The sequence below is a fragment of the Galeopterus variegatus genome, unplaced genomic scaffold (assembly GCF_000696425.1).
Source record: "Galeopterus variegatus unplaced genomic scaffold, G_variegatus-3.0.2 Scaffold2199, whole genome shotgun sequence".
In the NCBI taxonomy this organism is placed as follows: Eukaryota; Metazoa; Chordata; class Mammalia; order Dermoptera; family Cynocephalidae; genus Galeopterus; species Galeopterus variegatus.
This window is the reverse complement of record NW_007728310.1, coordinates 27,912-50,339: the sequence shown is the minus strand read 5'-3', so window position 1 is coordinate 50,339 and position 22,428 is coordinate 27,912. Positions and strand designations below refer to the sequence as shown.

Here is a 22,428-nt window from a genome sequence, read left to right as displayed (position 1 = left end):
GTTAGAGTCCTAACCCCAATGTATTTGGAAGATGGGGTTTTAAGGAGATAATTAAGATTAAGTGAAGTTATAAGGATGGGGCCCTAATCCTACAGGACTGGACTTCTTAGAGGAAGAAGACAGCAGAGTTCTCTCTCTATGTGCGCAGATGAAAAACCTTGTGAGGACACAGTGAAAAAGTACCCATCTATAAGCCTGGTAGAGAAGCCCCACCAGAGACCCAAGCCAGACAGCACCTTGATTTTGGACTTTTAGCCTCCAGAACTGTGAGAAATAAATTTCTGTTGTTTAAGCCATCCAATCTGTGGTATTTGATTATGGAAGACCTCGGAGACTAATATAATTAGTTATTAAACAAATGCAAATTAAAAGCACATTGAGATTCCACTACACAATATAGGAATGGCTAAAATTAAAACAACAACAATGTAAAAAAATTTAAAAACTCTGACAATATGAAGTGTTGGCAAGGATGTAAAATAATAAAAACTCTCATTCATTGTTGAAGGAAATGCAAAATGGTACAACCAAACTGGAGACGAATTTGGCAGTTTTTTACAAAGTTAACATATACTTATCTTACAAGCCAGCAATCCTACCCCTTGATATTTACTCAAGCAAGTGAATTGAAAATTTAAGTTCAAATAAAAATATGTATGCAAATATTTATAGCATCTTTATTCATTATCACCCCAAACAGAAAACAACTTTGATGTACTTTAACAGGTTGAACAGATAACCAAAGCTGTGGTACATTCATTTGATACATTACTACTCAAAAATATTAAAGAGCAAACTATTGTTTCACATAGTAATATAGATAGAATCTTAAATACATTATGCTAAGTTTTAAAAAGTGACAAAAAAGGCAATGTATTGTATGATTTGGTTTATAAAATTTGCAAAATTATAGGGATAGAAAACAGTTAGGTGGTCGCCAGGAGTCAGTGGACGGGGGAAGGGCTGCGTCCAGGGAGCCACACAAAGACAGTGCTAGGGGCTGGAACTCTTATGTATCGTAATATGTTGGTGGATACATGATTTTATGCTCTTGTCAAAAACTTTAATTTGCCATAAAAATAAACTTAACTGTATGCAAATTTTAAAAACAATGTAGAATGTAGGGGGATCCCAAGATGGAATGTAGACTATAACAAAAAATGTAACTGTCTTTCCATATAGGACAGAACTTCCCTGAAGAGGATGAGAGCAAAACGTGCTGACCCAAGTAATTTTGGAATACAGTGCTTGGAATGGACACTGTGAAGCTGAAGACAAAAGAAACTGTGTAATAACATTATGTGCTAGGTGGAAAATTTGTTTCTTATAGGGGTATCTGTTAGCAATTCTGAAAATTCTTTACATGCATCTATGGTTAAACAAGTAAATAAGTTACAGATAATGTGAACCACCTTTCTTACTCTCAGAAAGAAGTTACAAATGATCAGGGGGAAGGAAGGTGAAGGCTAGAATGGTTTGCATGTGTATATTTCATATAGAATGTATATACACACACAGAGAGAGAATATGTATATATACACACAAAAATAAACATATACATGATGGAATAATATATATGCATATATTTACTAGCTCTATGCACTGCCTAGAAGCAGTGATATATCTCAGTAGCAAGGAGCACACCTCGCTCCTGGATCGTGGTTTCATTCTCCAGAAAAAGGAAAAGATGTCTGATTCTAGGGCTGGTGAAGGAAAAATACAAGATGAGCATGGAGAATCTAGTAGTGCTGGAAAACATAAAAGTGCTCAAGAAAAAAATAAATAAATAAAGAGCAACATAATTAGCAATATTATCAGAATATGAGAATAATCCAAAGAGTAAAATAAATATTTGTCACTCTATATGGATATGAATAAGTGACTGAAAAAAAATAGACAGAAGAGAATGAAAGAATTTAAATGTAGAAGGAATAAGGAAATAGAAAATCACCACTGGAAAATCACAACAATTGCTGTAGGCAAGATTTATTGATGAATGCTAAAATGAGTGGATGAAACTTTAAGGAGAAACAGAATATTTGCTGAACCTCAAGGGATCTCCCTCCCAAAGTTACTAAATCTGTGGTAGTTTTAATGTATTACCACAAATTCCTTGATATCTCTTTTGCTAGCATAAGGAGCTTAATTCCCCTCTCTTTGAGTGTGGGCTGAGCCTGTGAGTAGCTTCTAATAAACAGAATATGTAAAAGGAAAAATATTAACTTTACAATGGGGAAACCTGACAAACCATTTCAATCCAGTTATCAATGTTAATATTAACAGTAATTAGTCATGCCGATATCACTGGACCCTGATATGATGGGATACGAAGGGCTAATTGATTCCATGATATTCTTCCCCCATGCCTATAACCTCAGTATACTCATGAGAAAACAAACAAACCAAACTTGAGGGATGTTCTACAAAATAGCTGACCACTTCTCGTCAAAAAGTGTCAAGTTGAGGAAAGACAAGGAAAGACTGAGAAACTGTCACAGATTGGTGACTAAGACATGGCAACTAAATGCAACGTGGTATCCCCAATTGATACTGAAACAAAAGAGGACATTATTGGAAAAGCTGCAGAAATTTGAATGAAGTTTGTAGTTCAGTTAATACTCATAGTATAGCACCAAGATTAATTTCTTAGTTTTGGTAGTGAATAATGGTCACGAAAGATGGTAATTTTAGAGGAAGCCAGGTGAAGGGTATATAGGGACACTCTGAACTATCTTTTCAATGATTCTGTAAATCTAAATGATTGCAGATTATTTATTTAGATTTAGATTATTCAGACTTCAGAATTAAAAGTTAAAACGAAAAATGGACTGACATGACATTTATATATTTTATCTCCCTTGGAAGAAAAGCTCGAGGTAAACTGAATCCAAAGGAGAAGCCTAGGAGGTACTTGAATAATCTAGGCTTGATGCCGTTAACTTTCAAACGTTTCTTAAACTTAGCTGACTTGTATAGGCCATTTCATTTTCTGCAAATAGAAACTTTGGTGGAAGAACTGGAGCTGCTGAAGGGGAAAGGGCAGGCTATTGGTTAACTCCTGTCCTCCTGCTTATACTTTTAGCACTTAATTTTCACTTTTTCACATCAGGAATTGCAACATTAGGATGCCTGTTCCCCAGATTTGAGCCTCTTGACTTCACCTTTGCTTTCTGTTTCTCCAGGTTTATGAGTCTGTGTGATATATACCTGGATGTGCTCTTCTATCAAAGTGGCCAGAACTGACCTGATTTCACAAACTCAGGGTTGATCTGTGTCAACATTACATTCCAAGTCATAGTAAAGAGAGGGAAAAGGAATACAGACTAGGAAAGCTAGGATGCAGTGAACCCCGTTCACAATGGTATCCCCTTCTTGGGAATTGCAACTCATAAATAAGGACAGATGCTCACTGGCTAAATCTTTACATCAACTCTAACCTAAGACAGTCAGAGTTTCTCTCCTGGGAATTTGAAATTTGAAACTGAAAGACGCAGAGATGTAAGACCAGGAGAAAGAATAGGATGTTTTGTCCCAAAGGGACGTAAAGTTGTCTTGATTCTGCCCTTTCTAAAGCTTAGATGCCAATTGTACTAATTTTCTGTGGCTGCTGTAGGAAATTGTCATCAACTGGGTGGCTTAAAGCAATTGAAATTATTTTCTCATAGTTCTGGAAGACAGAATTCCAAAATCAAGATGTCAACAGGGCCACACTACCTACAGAGGTTCTGGGTGGAGGAGAATCTCTTCCTTGCCTCTCTTAGCTCCCTGGACTTATGTACTATATTTCTTCCATTTCTGCTTCTATCTCTACATCATCTTCTCCTCTTTTGCCTGTCCACTCTGAATGTCTCTTATAAAGACACTTGTCATTGGATTTAAGTCCCGCCTGGATAATACAGGATAATCTCATTTCAAGACTTTTAAGTATGTCTTCAAAGATCCCTTTTCTAAATAAGGTGACATTCACAGGTTCTGGGGATTATGATCTGAACATATTTCTTTTTGGGGGGGGCACCATTCAACGCAATCAATACACCAACAACTTTCTATTTCTTTTCTAAATAAGGTGACATTCACAGGTTCTGGGGATTATGATCTGAACATATTTCTTTTTTGGGGGGGCACCATTCAACGCAATCAATACACCAACAACTTTCTATTATTTTTTTTTCTTTAAGTAGTGCCAGTTTCTATGATTTGTAACCAAAAAACTTACATAGTTTGGTCTCTCAATGTTCATGGAACCATTTGTAAGTGGCTTGCACCCTCCGTATATTAAGACTGCCTTCAGTAGTTCTTCAATTTTAGTGTAATAAGAATTACTTTGGAACTATTTAGAAATGTAGGTTTCTACCCTCATCCTCAGAATTTCTGTTTCTCAACAAATTGATCCAGGAATCTGCAATTTTTACAACTCCCAGATGTGCCTAGTGATAAAAGAATAGGGAAATTATGAAAGCTCAGACCCATTAATACCCCATTCAAATAAAAGCAAGAGGAAAAGCAATAAAAAATAATTTGAAAACTTTAATGATGTTGTTAATATAGTAAAACCATAAAATCTTTTAAATAAGGTACATTCAATTTCTCAGAGCATCTAATATTCAGATAATTTATATTTCATACACTTTTCAACATTAAACAATTGACTAAATAATGCATTTTCTAGAAAATGATATTACAGCTTATACAGATAAAATTATATTATAAAAACACTCCACACAGGAAAAATGGCAGTACCTATTAGAAAATGCTACGAACTTTCCATTAAAAAATATATTTTATCTCTTTCATTTGTTATAATAATAAACAGAATATAATTTTTTTCTTTCTAAAATTAAGTCTTACACCATTTGTCTTTAGGATGATAATATATACAAATCTTATATCTGAATGAATATAAATAGCAATACTGTAATAGTGTTACAGATATATTAGTAACTTTTACAGAAAAAAAACAAAATAAAACATGATAGCTTTCTAATAAAAGCCTATAGCACAGCTGAAATCTTAAAGCTATTTAAGTTAGACATTCCCATATTTAGTAAGGCACAATGGAATCTAGATTTTTTTTTCCAGTTAAATTACTGCAAGCAGTAATAAGGGAAAATATAGTCAGTAGATACTGGGCCACATCTGACAGTTGGATAAACTATTTGGGGTTTATTAAACTTTGGGGGAGATGTTAGTTCTTTCTCCACATCATGGTTTCTTTTAGTGCACTGTGGCAAAATCAGTCATTGGTGATGAGAAAGAAATCATTGTACCCCTCAAGTGCCTGAGAAACAGTTTAGTCATCCGTCGGATCTGGCCCATTGTGAGAAATCAGCCCAGTGACCATTTCTGGTTATAAGCAGCTTATTTTTACTGATTGGAACTGGTTCCCTATCATTTCTAAAAATAGCTTCTGATACAATCTATACATTGTGAAGCTGTGAAGGAATCTGACAGTCTTCCTCAGACTCTGAGTGACAGTTTTGGGAAAGTGGTACGTTTTCAGGTGCTTTAGAGCATGCATCAGGCCCTTCAAGGTGTCTTGGTCACCATTTTTCATTCTCCACAGGCTGAGCAGCTTCAGGATCTGCTCACCTGATTTGCATGCCTTCATCGTTTTTTCAATGTCTTCTGTTTCCACTTTCTTCCCCGGTAAGCTTTCCATCAAGCTGTGAAGGTGCTCAAAGGTGAGGTTTGCATGCCCAAGGTGTCGCTGCACAGTGTTTTCACAGAGGTCAATATCTGCAGAAAGCAAAAGCCCAAAGAGATGTTCACATCATTTATAGTCATCTAATGCCATCATAAAACCAGCCTGAGGACAAAGGTTCTCACGGAATTTAATAATTTTATTTTAAAGATAAACTTTTCCTTTCTTTTCTTTTCTTTTTTATTTATTTTTATTTATTTTTTCCTTTCTTTTTTTTTTTGAAAGGGACTTAAGTGACACTATTTATGAGAAACAACATACATATTATGTTGTTTTATAATAGAAAGATAAACTTTTCCTTTCTTTTCTTTTCTTTTTTATTTATTTTTATTTATTTTTTCCTTTTTTTTTTTGAAAGGGACTTAAGTGACACTATTTATGAGAAACAACATACATATTATGTTGTTTTATAATAGGATAATATGTTATATATTCTAGGCATCCAATAAAGGTTTGTGAGAAGCACCTAATTTTGAAAATTAAAAGTAGAAAATTACAGATATATCACTCTCAGTTTTCTAAGAAAAGAATAAGAAACTAAAACCATAACATTTATTTATTTATTTTTCTATTTAAACCATAGCATTTTGGAAGAACAGAAAGAAAATGTTCAAGTTACCTAGTCGTAATATAAAATTTCATTGGCTGATGCCTGACATAGGCACTATTTGATAAGTTAGTTGCTTTTACCAGTCCTTAATAAATATACGTAGCACTAGAATATCACCACCATGAGGAGGGTTTCCAAAAACCCAATCATATGAGGCCAAAGAACTGGAGGATACACACAGCCTAGAGACTGCTTCAGTAATGAGCTAGGACATAAACCTAAGAGGGAGTAAGGAGCATTTCCCTTAATGACATGAGTCATTTAGTATCTGTGAGCCCTAAGGCAAGTTAGTTCATCTTTCTGGGCTGAAATGTCCTCATTTATAAAATAGGGAATTTTGTCTCTTCCGATGGTAACAGTCGCTGATTCTCTATTTCCCTTTCTTTTTGCTTCAGGGTTAATTATACGTTCGAAGAATATTTTTGGTTTGCCAAAAACAGAAGAAAAGTTTACTCTTTGCATAAGCAAAAGCATTCAACTGTCAAAGATGTTTGTCTCTTAAAATCTGTTGTGTCCATTTCAAATAGTTGAGGTTTTTAGGGACTACTCATTCATTTAACTGCTAGTGAAGAGCAGAATGAATTTCTCACTGACGCTATCTCCATTATGAAAACTCTTCCTCATTTTTTCCAGCATGTCCTCCCAATGCTAATGCAAGTCAGAACTCTTTGGACTGTACATTTTAAAGCTTACAGTCCACACTGAATGAAGCTCATTTCTCTTTAGATTTTCTCTCATCAAAACATCACACACACACACACACACACACAGTTACAGAGTGTTTTTTTCTCTCTCTCTCTCTTTCTCTCTCTCATTCTTTTTCTCTCTCACCACTTCTAAAGGAGATTCTTTATAAACCTCTACTTGGTTTTACCTAGTCTTTTCCTACAAGATGCTCAAATACTTTTCAGATCTTATCTCATTAATCTTCACAACATATGCTATTAAAATGGTAATTTCAATATAGGCTGTGTTGTGAGAATTAATGACAGGAGGATATTTGTAAGACACTTAGAGCCTCTGTGGAGAAAAATACCAAGTAAATACAACGCAGCTCCTTGGTGAAAATGCAAGGTAACATCCGAAGAGGTTAAGAACTTCTGGGTAGTTCAGAGGGGATGTTAATACAAGATCTAAGGGATCTGGAAACAGATTCCCTGAGCTCTCGTCCTGTATTTGAAATGCATTGTCTCTTCTTTTAGATTTTTCAATACACTTTAGAAACAAATGGGGGAGGGGAAAACAACAAGGATGAGAATAAAACTTTCATGACTACTTTAGGAATAACATCTACACTATCAGTTGGTGAAAACTTTTTCAGTTCAGTAATGATACCAAAAGGGAAATACCCTCCACACAACCAAACAGGTAGTAGTCCTGTTCCTATTTTATGATAAATGGTTGTCCTTGATTTTTGATGGACCCGCTTATTTCAGGTTACTGTACCTTGGATAATCTTCTTGACTGTGTCTTGGTCTTTATTTTGATGTTTCCATAACTTCAGCAGCTGGAAAGTTTGCTCTTGAGAGCTGTGTCGCCGTTTTATCCTCTCTACACTCTCTGCATTTACTCTGGTGCCAGGCAGATTGTCTACCAGGACACTGAGCCAATTAGGCGTAAACTTTGTAGGGACAGCAAATCTGAAGAACGCTTCCTCACACAGGGTGACATCTAAAGGAAGGTGAGAGAACCAAGATTTACTCAACATTTGAAGTCTGTTGGACAAAAACAAAAAACCAACACAATTGCATTTTCCAATATATAATATGCTAAAAGACAAAGTTTGAATAAAATCAGCCTTCTGCTGTCTGGTTTTAGTGGCAAAGACCAGCTGGGTTTATGTGCTTTCTAATGTTTTCTGTGCATTTTCTTTGGGTGGGGGAGAAGTTTAATAAATAAATATCTAATAAAAAGGTAATATTGTTATAAATAAATTATAGTCAAAATGTTATAGTTTAGTGTAAATATTAACATTCTGTTTAAGCTTTACCTACTGCCCACAGGGTATTTCAAGATCAATGTCAAAACAAACATAATCTCTGCCTTTAAGAAGATTGAACAGTAATCTGGAATAGTATATTATTCTATGCCTACAAAGACATATAGTTTACCTTTAGAAACAAGGCAGGATATGAATACAGATATACAAGTATGCATTAAGTGGGAAAATAATCAAACATAAAAACATGCCGTTTAAAAAAGAGTTGCAATGGCTCAAGTATTTGGGTTGGGTCGTTATATACCAGGAATTAAGAGTCTGTCTTTGGATTTATCAGACACCTGGGTTTGAATCCTGCCTCTGTCATTTAGCACCTGTTGACCTTAAGCAAACTTCACAGTATTTTGTGAGTATTAAAACCTACAAAGCAAAGTACCTGGCATATAGAAAGTGCTCAATGAATGACAAAAATAGAATTTTAAATGAATTAAATAAATTTTTTTATATGCTGAAGTTAGAAGTCACTCCTTTTACTATCCCTTCCCTCATTTTATTTTTTAGATAAGACAGCAGAAAGTCTAAATGACTTGTCTGAGATTTTGACTACTCAGTAAAAAAAAAATTAGAACTGGATTGCAATCTTGAATGTATCAACCCACATTCCTATGCTTCATACACTTCTATGTATACAAACAGATGTTTGGGAAGAGTCAAGCCTAGTTCATAGCATTGTTTGATTAAATGTGAAAAGGCAGATCATCCTTGGTGTGATGAATCACTGAGTGATGGTCTGAGATTAGTCCAGTGGTAGGAGTAAAATGATTAGGACACTCACCAACTTGATTAAAGTCATTACTGACATGCAGTGTGTTCAGATAACTTGAGCTTGGTGCTAGTGACCCTTACTGACTAAAGAGTTTAAGACAACCAGAGGAATTTGGAACTTCCGTGCAATAGATGCACTAATACCATAGGTAACACGGCCAAGTATTCATTTCTAATTTGTCATCAGTTTATGTCACTATGCTTCTTAGTTGCCAATTTATACTTTAGCTAATAATACAGACATTCTTGAAAGTGATAAAAACATATAAAAAAAATTCTACAATTTGGACTCTGCTAAATTGACTTCAGCCACAAACTTGACACTGCCCTTTACCCATGGGTAAGATTTGATTTGAGAATGAAAGGAAGGGGAGAAAATTAGGCTTTGATTGTTATCTATGAGAAGATGAGGACTCTTTGAGAGATTTTTGAGTTGTGACTTTAGCAATGATGCACAGAGAATATTCGTAGCTGGTTAAGATTCAGGAAAGAGAAAATGTAAGTTTGACTAAGAATGTAGCCAGAGAGGCCCCTGTGTTCAGCTCAGAGAGAGCTGATACTATAAAACGGTACAAAGGATGATATTTTGGAATATAATTACCTATTCCACATTTTTGAGTTGATTCACTGTTTCCAGAACATATATTGTCATGTATCGCATTTCCTTTTTGAATTAGCAGGAGACCAAACACACTGCAATTTGTGTGTTTTCTGCAGGGTGCTTTCGATGACGTCTCATTCGAGAAGAACCCATCTGGACATCTTTTGCAAACTGTATTTCGCTCCGGGGTTCCTACAGAAAACACCAAGCAATTTAGCACCACCTTCTCAAATACTTTCACAGCAGACACCCCCTTGACACAGTTTTGGAAAGACTTTTCATTTGGTTTATACTACTACTATTATGTTACACAAAACTTTAGGAATTTTCATTTTTCACTTCATTAGACAGAAAGAACAAAACTTATACAGTAGTCCCCTTTGGCAATCTCCCTTCTTTGTAATACAAATGCAAATTTGTTTTGTTGTTAACTACAAAATGTTCACAAAACATGAAAGGAAAGGAAAGAAGGGTAGGGTGTTCATTAGTCCTGCCTCTGCCAAAGTGGCTGTAAGGCCTTGTTGCTAATCATATTCTTCACACAATTATTCCTGGAAAATCATCAAGATAACTGCTGTGTGTCTGCTGCAACATCATTCTTCGAAATCAGTACCCATTGAATGCTGCATCATTAAATTCCAATCAGTTCTTACTGAAGTTCTCTCTTTCCTGAATCCTAATTGTAAAGCAACTCATATGTATACTAACCTTGAGAAGTAAAAATTTACAACATTATAATAAATTTTTCGAAGGTGGCAATAAAATTGGCTCACAACTCAAAAGCGTAAACCTGCAGTAAAACTACGGAGTAAATGGAAGATGATATATTGTTTGCTTAAACTGTTGAGTAAAACCACAGTCGTTAAAACCTCAGGAAGGGTGACTGCAAGGGCATTTTATTTCATTGTGGAAAGATATTTGATAAATTTGGAGAAATCATTGGTAGGAAAACTTGAACCAGTCAACAACTAAAGATGCTATTAAAAAAAAAAAGTCAACAACTAAAGATGCTATTTAAAAAAAAATGTCTTCAAACACTTGACTCTATTATGTGTGGATAGATCATATATTACAGTGTACTGGCATATGAAAATATCTCCATCTAGTGTAAGCTAGTTGAACAGATTTAGACTTCAATATTCAAATGTAGATTTTACAGGCCGATTTTGGCTTATGCAAGATAAAAAATACAAAAGAGACAAAGGAAAGCTACAAAAAGTTATTATGCTTCACTTATTAAAAATTCCAACCTCCTACCTCATTGTATCTTTTGCCAAAACCAGAAAAAAAAAAGGAGGGGGTGAGTAAAATGGATTGGTTCTAGTTTTATCTCCTGTCTCTCTCCTTTCTAAAGGGATTGATGATTCATTGACCTGTAAAAATGACAAAGGGCCGTCAGACAAAAAGAGGTGGGAAACCACAGCCTGAAACCTTCACATATTAAATGCTATTTCCAGCACTGAAGTAACATTATCTTAGGAACGTCCTTACAAAACAAACAGGGGTTTATTTTGGTTTTTTAGTACTTTCTTACCACACCCCACTTCTTAAATGGGATCCAATTCCCCACCACATTCTATAATATCATAAGCAAAGGTATTTGGGCAGAGATTCCATAGCATTCTTTCATTGCTAATTTACTGGGAATAAGTAACTTTGACATCTGGATCCACATCTCCCTTTGCCAACTGCCACATGTCCTGCACAAAGAAGAATCTTGTCATACTTCAGATACATATTTACAGCTTGGGTTGTCTCATGCATCCTAATGAGAAGGTCACATGTATGAAATATTCTTTTAAGTTAGCCTTTAAAAGTTCTTTGTTTTATCATTCTTGGATTCCTTTGGTTAAAGTTTTATAGTGTATTTGGAGGCTTTATCTCATGACCTTTCCAACAGGACTCCCTTCTTGATAATTGATAGAATTTTTATATATATAAAAATATTTATCAATCTAAGTAATGATTTTGCCTTATTAATACCAGTGGAAATATAAAAAATTATAACCTGTTAGGCAAAATATGAACTATCATAATGATGAGAGGAGTTTAGCTTTACAGTTGAGAATTCACCAAGCTAGCCATAAGTAATTCCGTAGTCATGACAGGGCTAACTAACAGATAGAATAAAGTAAATAAAATATGGACAGAAGACAATGTACTTCAAAATAGCAACAACAAAAAAGGAATAGTTATTAAATATTTTTTAGAGTAACACTGCATAATCCTTCCTTCTCTTTGGGCTGGAAACTTCTTATTTTCCATGAGGAACCACTGTGTGGGTTTTCAGGGAGGGAGAGGTAAATAAACCCCACTGTGCAGCCAAAAAATAAAATGTGTACCTTTGTACTAAAGCTTCTGGTCGCCTGCTTACTTCACGCTACAAACAGACCTTTATGTTTATATGAGAAAGATCCTCGCTATTTCCATTATTTTTCAAAATTTTCTAGTGTCCAAGCTGCATAACCTGTGCTTACCTAATTTTCTACATATACAACTTACTGAATGGAATTGATTTGTTTTTGCTGGATGGGCTTTTCTCCCCTACCATTTGGCTTAGCTTCTGAGTCCCAAAGAATCATTTAATAAAAAGTAGGAAGTGTCACCAATTTCTGCCTCAAATACTCATACTAGAGGCATTTTAAAGGACTCTCATGAAATTGTACTTTCTGTGATTATTAAGATTCAGTACTTAGAAAACTGAATCTATTTCCATTTCTGTATATGTTTCCTTTGTACGTCTTTAAACAGGACTCTCATGAAATTGTACTTTCTGTGATTATTAAGATTCAGTACTTAGAAAACTGAATCGATTTCCATTTCTGTATATGTTTCCTTTGTACGTCTTTAAAACTATTTATCATCTAATAATTAAGACTTTGTATATCACAACTTTTGAAAGTTAAGTTATAAATTATTAGCATCCATAAAGCCAGTGGTTCTGAACCAAGATCAATTTTGCCAGCTAGAGGACATTTGACAATGTCTGGACACATTTTGGGTTGTCATAACTTGGGGAGAACTGTTTTTGGTAATACAGTGGCTGGAACCCAGGGACACTGCTCAACTGTCTGCAGTGCACAGGACAGCTGCCTACAAAAAATGAATTATCTGGACCAAAATGTCAGTAGTGCTGAAGCTGAGAAATATTGCTTCAAACTGAGTAATCAGAATCTATAGCGATTACTATTTCCTCCAGCTAAGTAAGTGAATGCTCTTAATTTTCCTAAGCCATAGAAGTTATAGACTACACTGAAGCTTTGTGAATGTGCTAGGAAAAAAAAATGTGGGTTGCAGCTTTAAAAGATTCAAAGTGTATTCTGAACCTATGCTGTTCAAAATGCAAAAAGAGAAAGCACTTTGTTTGTAGACAAGTGCTTACTCTTGGCTTGACAATCTGTTTTGTCTAAGATAAAGAATAAGCTCATTGAACAGACACCGCTACAGTCTTTATTCTCCCAGACACTCAACTCCCATGCTAAAGGAAGAACTAGCTTCATTTTTAATAATGAAATGTACTTCCCCTACCCATTCTCATTTTTTACATAATTAATTATAACCACATTGTTACCACACCAGAGCCTCATTAATATCAGCATAATTACTCTCTTGGTATCAATTAACATTTCTGATGTTTGTCAAAAGCACTGTAGTTTGAAGCCGTCCATGCTGAAGTGAACCACAGAGGTATACATCAACTATCAACAGTGCAATGCAGAGTATGTTCCTTTAAAAAAGAGCAATCCATCATGCATCTCATTAGAGAGCAATTTGCTGCATTTGAGATTTGTCACTGAATTGCCCTGTAGTGGCAAAGTATTCCCCTGAGAAATGGTTCTTTGGAAGCAATCCAGACACATAGCACATATCTAGCAGGTCCCATTACTTTGGCAATTTGCTACCCTCTAATGTTATCAGGACAAAAGCGTTCCCCCAAAATTTCACTACTGACTTTGCACCATCCTAATTAATTTTGCTGCACGTTGGAAGCTGACACTTACCAGCTTGTACCACTCCAGACCCAGGGGGACAGCTCCTGTGCCTCAAGCAGAACTCTACCTCGAGGTAGCGCCCTTCCTCACATTCGCACATGCGGTTGTGGGTGCGATTGCACTCCTGCTTGACATACTGCAGCTCCTTGCATATGGTATTGCAGTAAAGACACTCGTCACTGGTGTGCCATCTGTCAGAGTAATAGTGGTCAGGGCAAGGGGTGCACACAGTCTTCCGCCTCGTCGTGCAGTGCTGTTTTAGGTAAGTGCCAGGAGGACATTTGTCACACATCAGCTGATGAGAGGTTTCTGGGTCATAATGAAGATACTTTGGAGGAAAGGTTTCCTGGGTGGTCCATTTAATAGAGATGTCCAGGAACTGGAAGGAAAAAGGGAAATAGGGTTGTTCTTTGTACAATAGCATCATTAGACTCAAAAAGTCCTTTATTAACCGTACGCCTTAGGCCGTTCCTATATGTTGAGATGCACCACAAAGTTCAGAAGCCATAATTTTTGCCTCCAGTAGCTCAATCTCAAAGACCAAGAATGCGGACAGCAGCAAACGTATTAAATAAATCCAGGCGCAAAGATGACTGGAGTAGAAATTTAATCAAAATAGAACTTATAACACTTAGATGCACTGCTGAATAACGGTGTGACCTGAAAGATGCATTATCTCCCTGGGTTTCAGGATTATCTCTAGATTAGTGAATTGGATGAACTGGTGGTTCTCATAACAGCTACTCCAGAATCACCCGAACTCCTGTTAACAATGTAGATTCCTGGGATTCACACACCCTTAAGCATTTTGATTCCACTGGTGTGGGGATGAGCCTGGAGACTTAAAAAAAATTATTAGTGAATTGGATGAACTGGTGGTTCTCATAACAGCTACTCCAGAATCACCCGAACTCCTTGTTAACAATGTAGATTCCTGGGATTCACACACCCTTAAGCATTTTGATTCCACTGGTGTGGGGATGAGCCTGGAGACTTAAAAAAAATAAAAAAACAAAAAAAACCTAAGGTAATTCTGATGTGTTAAGTACATACTAAATAATTATTCTTTCATTTGTTCATTTGATGAATAGTCATTGAGCGAGCCCTTAATATGTGTCAGGCTCTATTTGGGGCATGAGATACAGCCATGAATAAAGTAAGCAGGAAACCCTGCCCTTGTGGAGTTTACAACTAATAAGAGGAGTAAGAAAGTAAATATATTAAAAATAAATTATATATTAGAAGAAAAGTATTATAAAACAATGGACAGGTAAAGAAGATTGGAAACATGGAGGGGAAGGTGGGGAGATTACAATTTCTAAATGGGGTGGTCATAATAGCCACATGTAGAACTAGATGATATCTCTTAGTTCTCCCATTCTAAGACTTAATGATTCCAAACAAATAATGAAGTAAAGAGTTAGTGATGTGTGAAGGTATGTAATTACATCAACAGTCATCCCATCGTTCATTCATTCCTGCAACAGATACATACTAGGAGTCGAGCACCAGGAGGATGCAGGCAAGTCAGACGTGACTTTGTCCCCATAAGCTTGTAATCCACTGAAGGTATTTCTAGAATTTTAAGGCTGACATTTTCTCTGAAGATCATATGAACCAGTATACTTGACTCTCATAGGTGAATGATGTCTAGAAAAGTAAATGACCATTTCTCTTTAGGGTAATTGGCAGAAATATCAGGGAGCAGGCAGGGTTTCAGAAGTTTCCATACATAATGTGCAGCAGGAGAAAAAGGACTTCATGGGCAAGGGTGCTGCTGGGGAGGATAACTCCAAGTGGGTATCTATCGTGCATTGTGCATCCCCAAAGGTCTTCCAGGGAACATTGAAGTAGTTCTTCACACTAATTACAGGAAACACACGCTCAGAAGAAACAGTGTTGTTTGTGTGTAGGGGTTGGTTTGTTTGGTTTTCATTGTTTGTTTTTGGTACAGGGATCAACGCTGACTATTTTCAGGCTTTGGAGAGTTGGCAAACCAAATGGAATAATTTTTTCCAAACTGTCTTCTTTTGCAGAACTCCGGAAATCTCACAGAAACCCCCTGACATGGGAAATACATGCCAAGCTAGGGAAACAGCACACCCTTTTGAGCTAGGTGGCAAAGACAAAGAATGGGCCCTTTTCATAAGCATTTAGGCATTTTAACTTAAGTAACTTCAGTCACTTCTGACTGGAACATGGCAAACATCTGTGCTGATGGGTTGATGGACCAGAAGAACAAAACACTACACGCAGGTCACGGACCTCTTAACAGACAGCAATTTTCAGAGAGAGGCAGTGGTATGATGTAAGGGACTCACAACCAACAAAAAGCAGAAGACAGTGAAAAATCCAGGGCTACTCTGGTGGTCTTTTCAGGACACTCCCTTAACCCAAGGATTTCTGGGGAAGCATGTTCTTGAATTTCCCTGGGGCTTTTTATTGGCTCAGATGCAGTAGGTTGACATTAGGTGAAAGAAATGAACCAGTGATGGGTGGAAGCTCTGGTTTGGTGTAGATCTTTCAGAAATAGATGGGATCTACTTACTCATTCAACATTAGTTTATTGAGTCTCCACTATGGACCAGGCTTGACAGAAGGAACTTAACCTGTGGTGGTGCATAAAACAGAAATGGCCCTTGCCTTCCAGAAGCTCACAGTTTAGAGAGGTAGCAGACAACAAATAAAAGAAGAAATAATTACAGCAAATAATTACAAATAATGATCAATGTAATGAAAACAAAACAAGAGGAAATGACTGACTGTTGCGAGTTGGTCATCTCAATATATCAAAGGACATCTTTCAAGGCTCCTTGTGTGGATTTAGCTCAAATATTTCTAAAATCTTCAATGCTATCAAGTGAGGTTTTCCTGACACAACTTGCAAAAACATGTGAAAGCAATAGAAATACTTTTTTCTCTTGCTGTTACTTTAGGTTTCCTGGAAAGCCACTTTTGAGGGTTCTGCTTTGCTTTTAAGAGGCCTGGCTCAGAGATCCAGAGCAACTCCTTTATCTTGAGTTCTGCTGCTTAAGTGAGCCACTTTATGGCAGGTGGGAGTCCTGAGGTTGCCCCCAGCTGGACTTCTCACTGTTCCCTCTTTCCCATTTCAACATGTTGCAGTTGTGCCATTTATTCATCAGCAATGACTCTTCTCTCCTTTACACAAAAGTGATGAGGATGGAATAGAAACCCAACAGATGGTGATTGTGTTCTTCACTAGAAGGAGCCACATAAACATAGATGTGACCAAGAATGTTGATGTAATTTATACTTTTTCTAGGTCATTGGACATAATATTGTTGGTTTCTGGAAACCATATTTTGGAAACTAGTTGCCATTTCTTTAAGATACAGGGAAGTTGGGATGAAAAGAGTCCACAGAAAAAATTTAAAAGATGAACTTAAGGATTATTAAAAATCATATGATTTTTAAAAATCATAAAGGCTTAAGGAATTGCAGACTTGTTTTCAGCAAGTTCAGTTGGACTGTTGTGTTTTATTTGAAAATTTTCCACTTTGGTAAAAAGACAGAACTCTGTGTGGCCAAAATTGAATGTTTAGTTCTCAATCTTTGGTTAGCCCCAATTCCCACACGGAATTTCTGGAATCAGTTACTGGATAGAGGATGGGCAAGATTAATAGAGCTCTTCATCTCAGTCCTTTCTCTTACTTTCTTCTACATTTCCTGGAAAAGCAATGAATAGGCTGCCATAGGACAGATTGTCTTAACATTGGTTATAGCTCCTTTGACAGCTAATGATATTTAAAATCTAATAAGAGTTTAAAAATGAATTTGTCTGTAAAATGCAGTCTCCAAATAACCACTAATGAACATTTGCAAAAGCTATGACACGTGCATAGTTTTGTCTGCAGAAGCATAAAGTGCTTTCCAGAGAAGAGGTCCCTCTGTCTTTTGTGTTTTATGCTTGACTTCTAAAAAAGAATTAAGTGGAATTTTCTCTGTATTTTTTATTTTCTCCTCCTCCCATTTCCTGTCTTTCCATCATTTACTATGGATCACTTGGGCTTGAAGGGAATCTGAAAGTCCTCCATCTAGTGCTTCCCACCAGTCCAAGATTTCTCTCTGAAGCCTCCGTACCTCTTTTTTTGAAAGGACAGTAAGGTTGCATCTCCAATAGCTTTGTCCCTCTCCTTGCCTTCTATTTTTCATGTTGGGCAGTGTTAAAAATTTTCTCTTTCAAGCCTAACCATCTTTCCTCATCTATCAAATGTTAGCAGATGATGGTAGTGAGTGAAGATGGGGGGTTGGTTAAATTAGAGATGTTCTAATTCCTTTTCCAGCTCTATCACTGTACTATCCTATGGTTTGACAGTTTAATTAGCCAATGTTCTTGGAAGCAAATGCCTTGCTCTCTCCCCCTTCATACTTCTTATTTCACCTGGTTTTATTTGTGAAACTCATTTTTAACAGCAGAACTCTGTTTACCAATCTCCACTTTTCATATTCACCTATGCCTTCCATTCCCTCTGTAAAACCACCCGATACCCCAGAACCTGGTCAGTTATGCATTCTCTTAGCATGCCATTCTCATGCTGGTTCTTACCAGTGGAGTTGTATGCTTAACAAGTCAGTTGTATGTTTGCTGAATCTATTTATGCTAGGTAATTCAATGAAATATTACATAAATCATCAAATATGGGTGTGAAAAAACAAAGAACTATTTTTCATTGAAAAGTAATTTGAATGCCTTGGGATGACTTGATAAAAATGAAACCTTTCTCCCTGCCCCCCACAAAAACAAATCCTGGGAACAACAACCACCAAACCAACCCACCATAGAATTTGAAGTAAGTGAGACAATTGTAAAAACAAAATGGAGAAAACATGTAAAAGGATTATATAATCAATTAGTTTCATAAGTATCTTTATATTCCAAAACTGAGTGGATGGGCAATATGTTGCGTAAGGGTTTTGTAAGAAAGACAGCATGAGAGTCTAGTTAACAAACACAGACTTGAAGAAAAGGATGGGCCATATCTGAAAATAAAGGAGGTTGAATGCTTATTTAGATGTTTTAAGTCAAAATAAAATATTCAAGGCATATGTGTATAATTTTTATTACTAAATGCTGTGATTTTGAAATTAACTATCCAACCATTGGTCACAAACATATGTAAATTTCTAGTGATAATTCCCCAAATTAAGAAGTAGGGTGGTAAGGTAATGGTAAGGGCAGGCAGGAAAAAAAGGGGGGGGGGTGCGCTATGAAGATAGAATTCTCTTTTGTCTATTTCATTCAAATATACATATATTAAATCTACTCTGTGCCAGGCAGTGAATTAATAAGTAATGTATATAATATTTTGGTTTGTACCTATGTTAAAATGTTTTAACATTATTATTATCATTAAGTTTCCACCAGCTACAAAAAAACGGATCCTAGAAAGGATAACTAACTTGTCTCAGGTAATATTAATCAGTGCAAGCAGAATTTAAACCTACAGCATGTGTCATATATATTTTTTTGATCAATTCCTTTAACATTTATCAAATGTTTTCATTTATACTATCTCTTTCATGTATAGTTCAAAAGTAAGCCCTAAAGTGCTTATTTTTCATTCGGACCCAAGGGAATAGAGTTAGGAGATCACCAACGTTAAAAGATCAACCAAAGTCTTCCTGAAGTTCAGATGAACTGATGTTAACCTCCCTTTCTCTGTGTTAACACTAGCTCTTGGCCGAAGCTGCTGAGTTAGAAATTTCTCAGATTAAAGTGATTTGAGAAATGTCTATTCAGCTCCATTGCCCATTTGTTAATAGAGTTACTTGTTTTTTTGCTATAAAGTTGTTTAAGTTCCTTGTATGTTCTGGATATTATTCCTTTGTCAGATGTATATTTTGCAAATATTTTCTCTCACTCTGTTGGTTGTCTTTTCACTCTGTTAATTGTTTCTTTGGTTGTGCAGAAGCTTTTTATTGTGGTATAATCCCATAGGCATTTCCCAAAGGAAGATACATGAATGGCCAACAGACACATGAAAAAATGCTCAACAGCACTCAGCATTCAGGAAATGCAAATTGAAACCACTTTGAGATAGCATCTCACTCCAGTTAGGATGGCTAATATCCAAAAGACTAAGAATGATAAATGCTGGCGAGGTTGCAGAGAAAAAGGAAAAGGAAAAGGAACCCTCAAACACTGTCAGTGGGATTGCAAATGGTGCAGCCTTTATGGAAAATGGTATGGAGGTTCCTCAAACTATTACAGATAGATCTACCATATGACCCAGCTATTCCACTGCTGGGTATGTACCCAGAGGAATGGATATCATCACATTGAAGGAATACCTGTACTCCCATGTTTATTACAGCACTATTTACAATAGCCAAGAGTTGGAACCAGCCCAAATGTCCATCATCAGATGAGTGGATAAGGAAACTGTGATATATCTACACAAGGAATACTACTCTGCTATAAAAAAGAATGATATACTACCACTTGCAGCAACATGGATGGACTTAGAGACAATTATATTAAGTGAAATAAGTCAGGCACAGAAAGAGAAATACCACATGTTCTCACTTATTTGTGGGAGCTATAAATAAATAAATAAATACACAAACAAATAAACTGTGGGGGCAGGGGATGAAGACACAACAATCACATAATTCCTTGAACATGTTAAGACAAGTGAACAGATATGATGTTGATGTGGGGGGAGGGGGTAAGAGGAATTGGTAAAGGGACTCAAAAATCAACCACATTGTATACTGATAAATTAAAATTTTTAAAAAATGATTTGACTGGAGCACTCTATCTTCTTAAAGAATAAAAGAAGAATATACCTCCTCCAGCATGTTTATTTTTGCATTATGCAATGTAGCCAATCCCATACTACTGGGCTTGTGCACTGATATGCAGAGCCATGAGTGACCCAGTGGGTTTCCATTTATGGAAAATTCATTAAAAAGTGCCCACGCAAAGCCTGCAATAACCACTTGGTTTGGGAGTTCCTTTTGTGATCCTTCATCATGATCTTTGCCACAAAAAAACTATTTGAGGACTACCCAGAGTTAGCCAAACGTCTGGTCAGTTTGGAAACCATGCCATTTTATAGTCCATCTTAGCCAAGAGAGGAAGCATCCAGCATATATATCATGGTAAGTTTCCTAAAGATCTCCTGTATTGTAAATCATAAAGATTTTATTAAAAATAAGCTATTTTCCTGTGAGGGTGTTTATTTGATTTTTTTTATAGTCTTATAGTGTAACTCTTTCCCTTTTTCCTCCATTCCTTCAATAATTCATTTATTCATTTATTCAGCAAACACTTATTGAAACAATTGCTATGCTCTGGAAATATGGTTAAGCGATGGAGTTAGATAAGTTAACCTAAAACTAATCTAAAAGCCCAGTCTGGCGTAAAATACTCATAAATCATAGCAAAACCAATGAGGCAGAAGAAAGGAGAGAGAAGAAAAAGAAAAGACTCAACAGAGAAACAGGTTGGTAATTATGAGGGCCACTGGTAACAGAGAAGGAGAGGAAGAAATAGGTTGATGCTAGAGTGTGGCGCTAGAAGAAGCAATTGAAGCCCATGCCCATGAATTCTAAGAATTAGGTGTGTAGTGTTGCCATTAGTTATTGACAGGAGGAACAAGCAATTATGGAGAAAGAGAATAAATTTGGTTTGGAACATCTTCCATCTATGAGACTCAAGCAATGATATTTAGTAGATGATTAGAAATATGTGTTGGGAACTCAGGACAGAAATGCAGCTGAAGACACAGCTTTCAAGGTTATAAGCACATAAATGGCTCTAGGAGCAGAGAGAGTGGATGGCAATTACCCAAGAAAATTGTGTACAAGCAAAAGAAAACAAAAATGTTAACTCTTGGGGCTTGTAAACATTTGTGAAATGAGACAAAAAAGAGAAGGTAAAAAAAATTAAGGATATCACAGAATTTCAAGAAGGACGCTAAATGTGTAATGAATAATAAGTTCTGAAGAGTGTACAGCTTGGCAATTCAATCAACGTGAACTAACAAAACCACTTTCAGCCAGGAAACCTGCACTTAGAATATGCATACCAGGGTTCCAAACTCAGGTCTACCACCAGCTTAGTAACCCTCTCACCTCACCTTAGTAACCATCTCACCTCTAAAATGAGACCAGTCCTTATTTTACCTACCCCCATACAATCATTATATTATACATCAGTAAAGGGACACAAATAAACTTGGTAGGAAATAATGTTCCAGACAAGCAAGAGACATTATTACATGGGCTAATTACACAAGAGGTGGAAAATGGGAGACATTTTGCATGAGACTCATTTCTGGAAACATTTTGAAGTTTCTTGTTCAGTAGGAAGTAATACATCTAAAATGTGCAGTTGTTGATTATCTACCCTGTTCTTAAATATCTTCAGAAAAAGCATCTGACTAATTGATAAAACTAGTTTTAGCTTCGTCACACCCGATGTTATTTTCTTGGTGTAGGTCAAATGAATCAATGCAGACCCATAGCTTTGCTTCAGGAGCTCAGATAGACAAGTATCTGTCTACATATTCCTTAAATGCACAGCATAGTGTCTTACATATAGCAGGTATTCAATGTATCTAATTTTATTCAATTCAATAGATGTATTGAACACCCACTATGAATAATTAGGATCACTGGAGATTACACAGATACAGATACATATCCACCATGTAAAGGATACATTTGCCAGGACAAGCACAAAGCCTGCAATTTTCTCATCTGCAAAATGACAGTGATGACAGAATTTGCCTA

General features: G+C 36.2%; 1 protein-coding gene across 1 annotated transcript in view; it reads right to left on the bottom strand.

The window, feature by feature from the left end:
• Positions 1–4,530: 4,530 nt before the first annotated feature.
• TNFRSF11B (tumor necrosis factor receptor superfamily, member 11b) overlaps positions 4,531–22,428 on the bottom strand; it is a 28,843-nt gene continuing 10,945 nt past the window's right edge. The window contains exons 2-5 of the mRNA XM_008580901.1: positions 13,678–14,047; positions 9,677–9,868; positions 7,758–7,982; positions 4,531–5,736 (exon numbers count right to left, since the gene is read on the bottom strand). Of these exons, the coding sequence (XP_008579123.1) occupies positions 5,348–5,736; positions 7,758–7,982; positions 9,677–9,868; positions 13,678–14,047 (1,176 nt within the window). The 3' untranslated portion in view covers positions 4,531–5,347. The remainder of the gene's footprint in view (positions 5,737–7,757; positions 7,983–9,676; positions 9,869–13,677; positions 14,048–22,428) is intronic.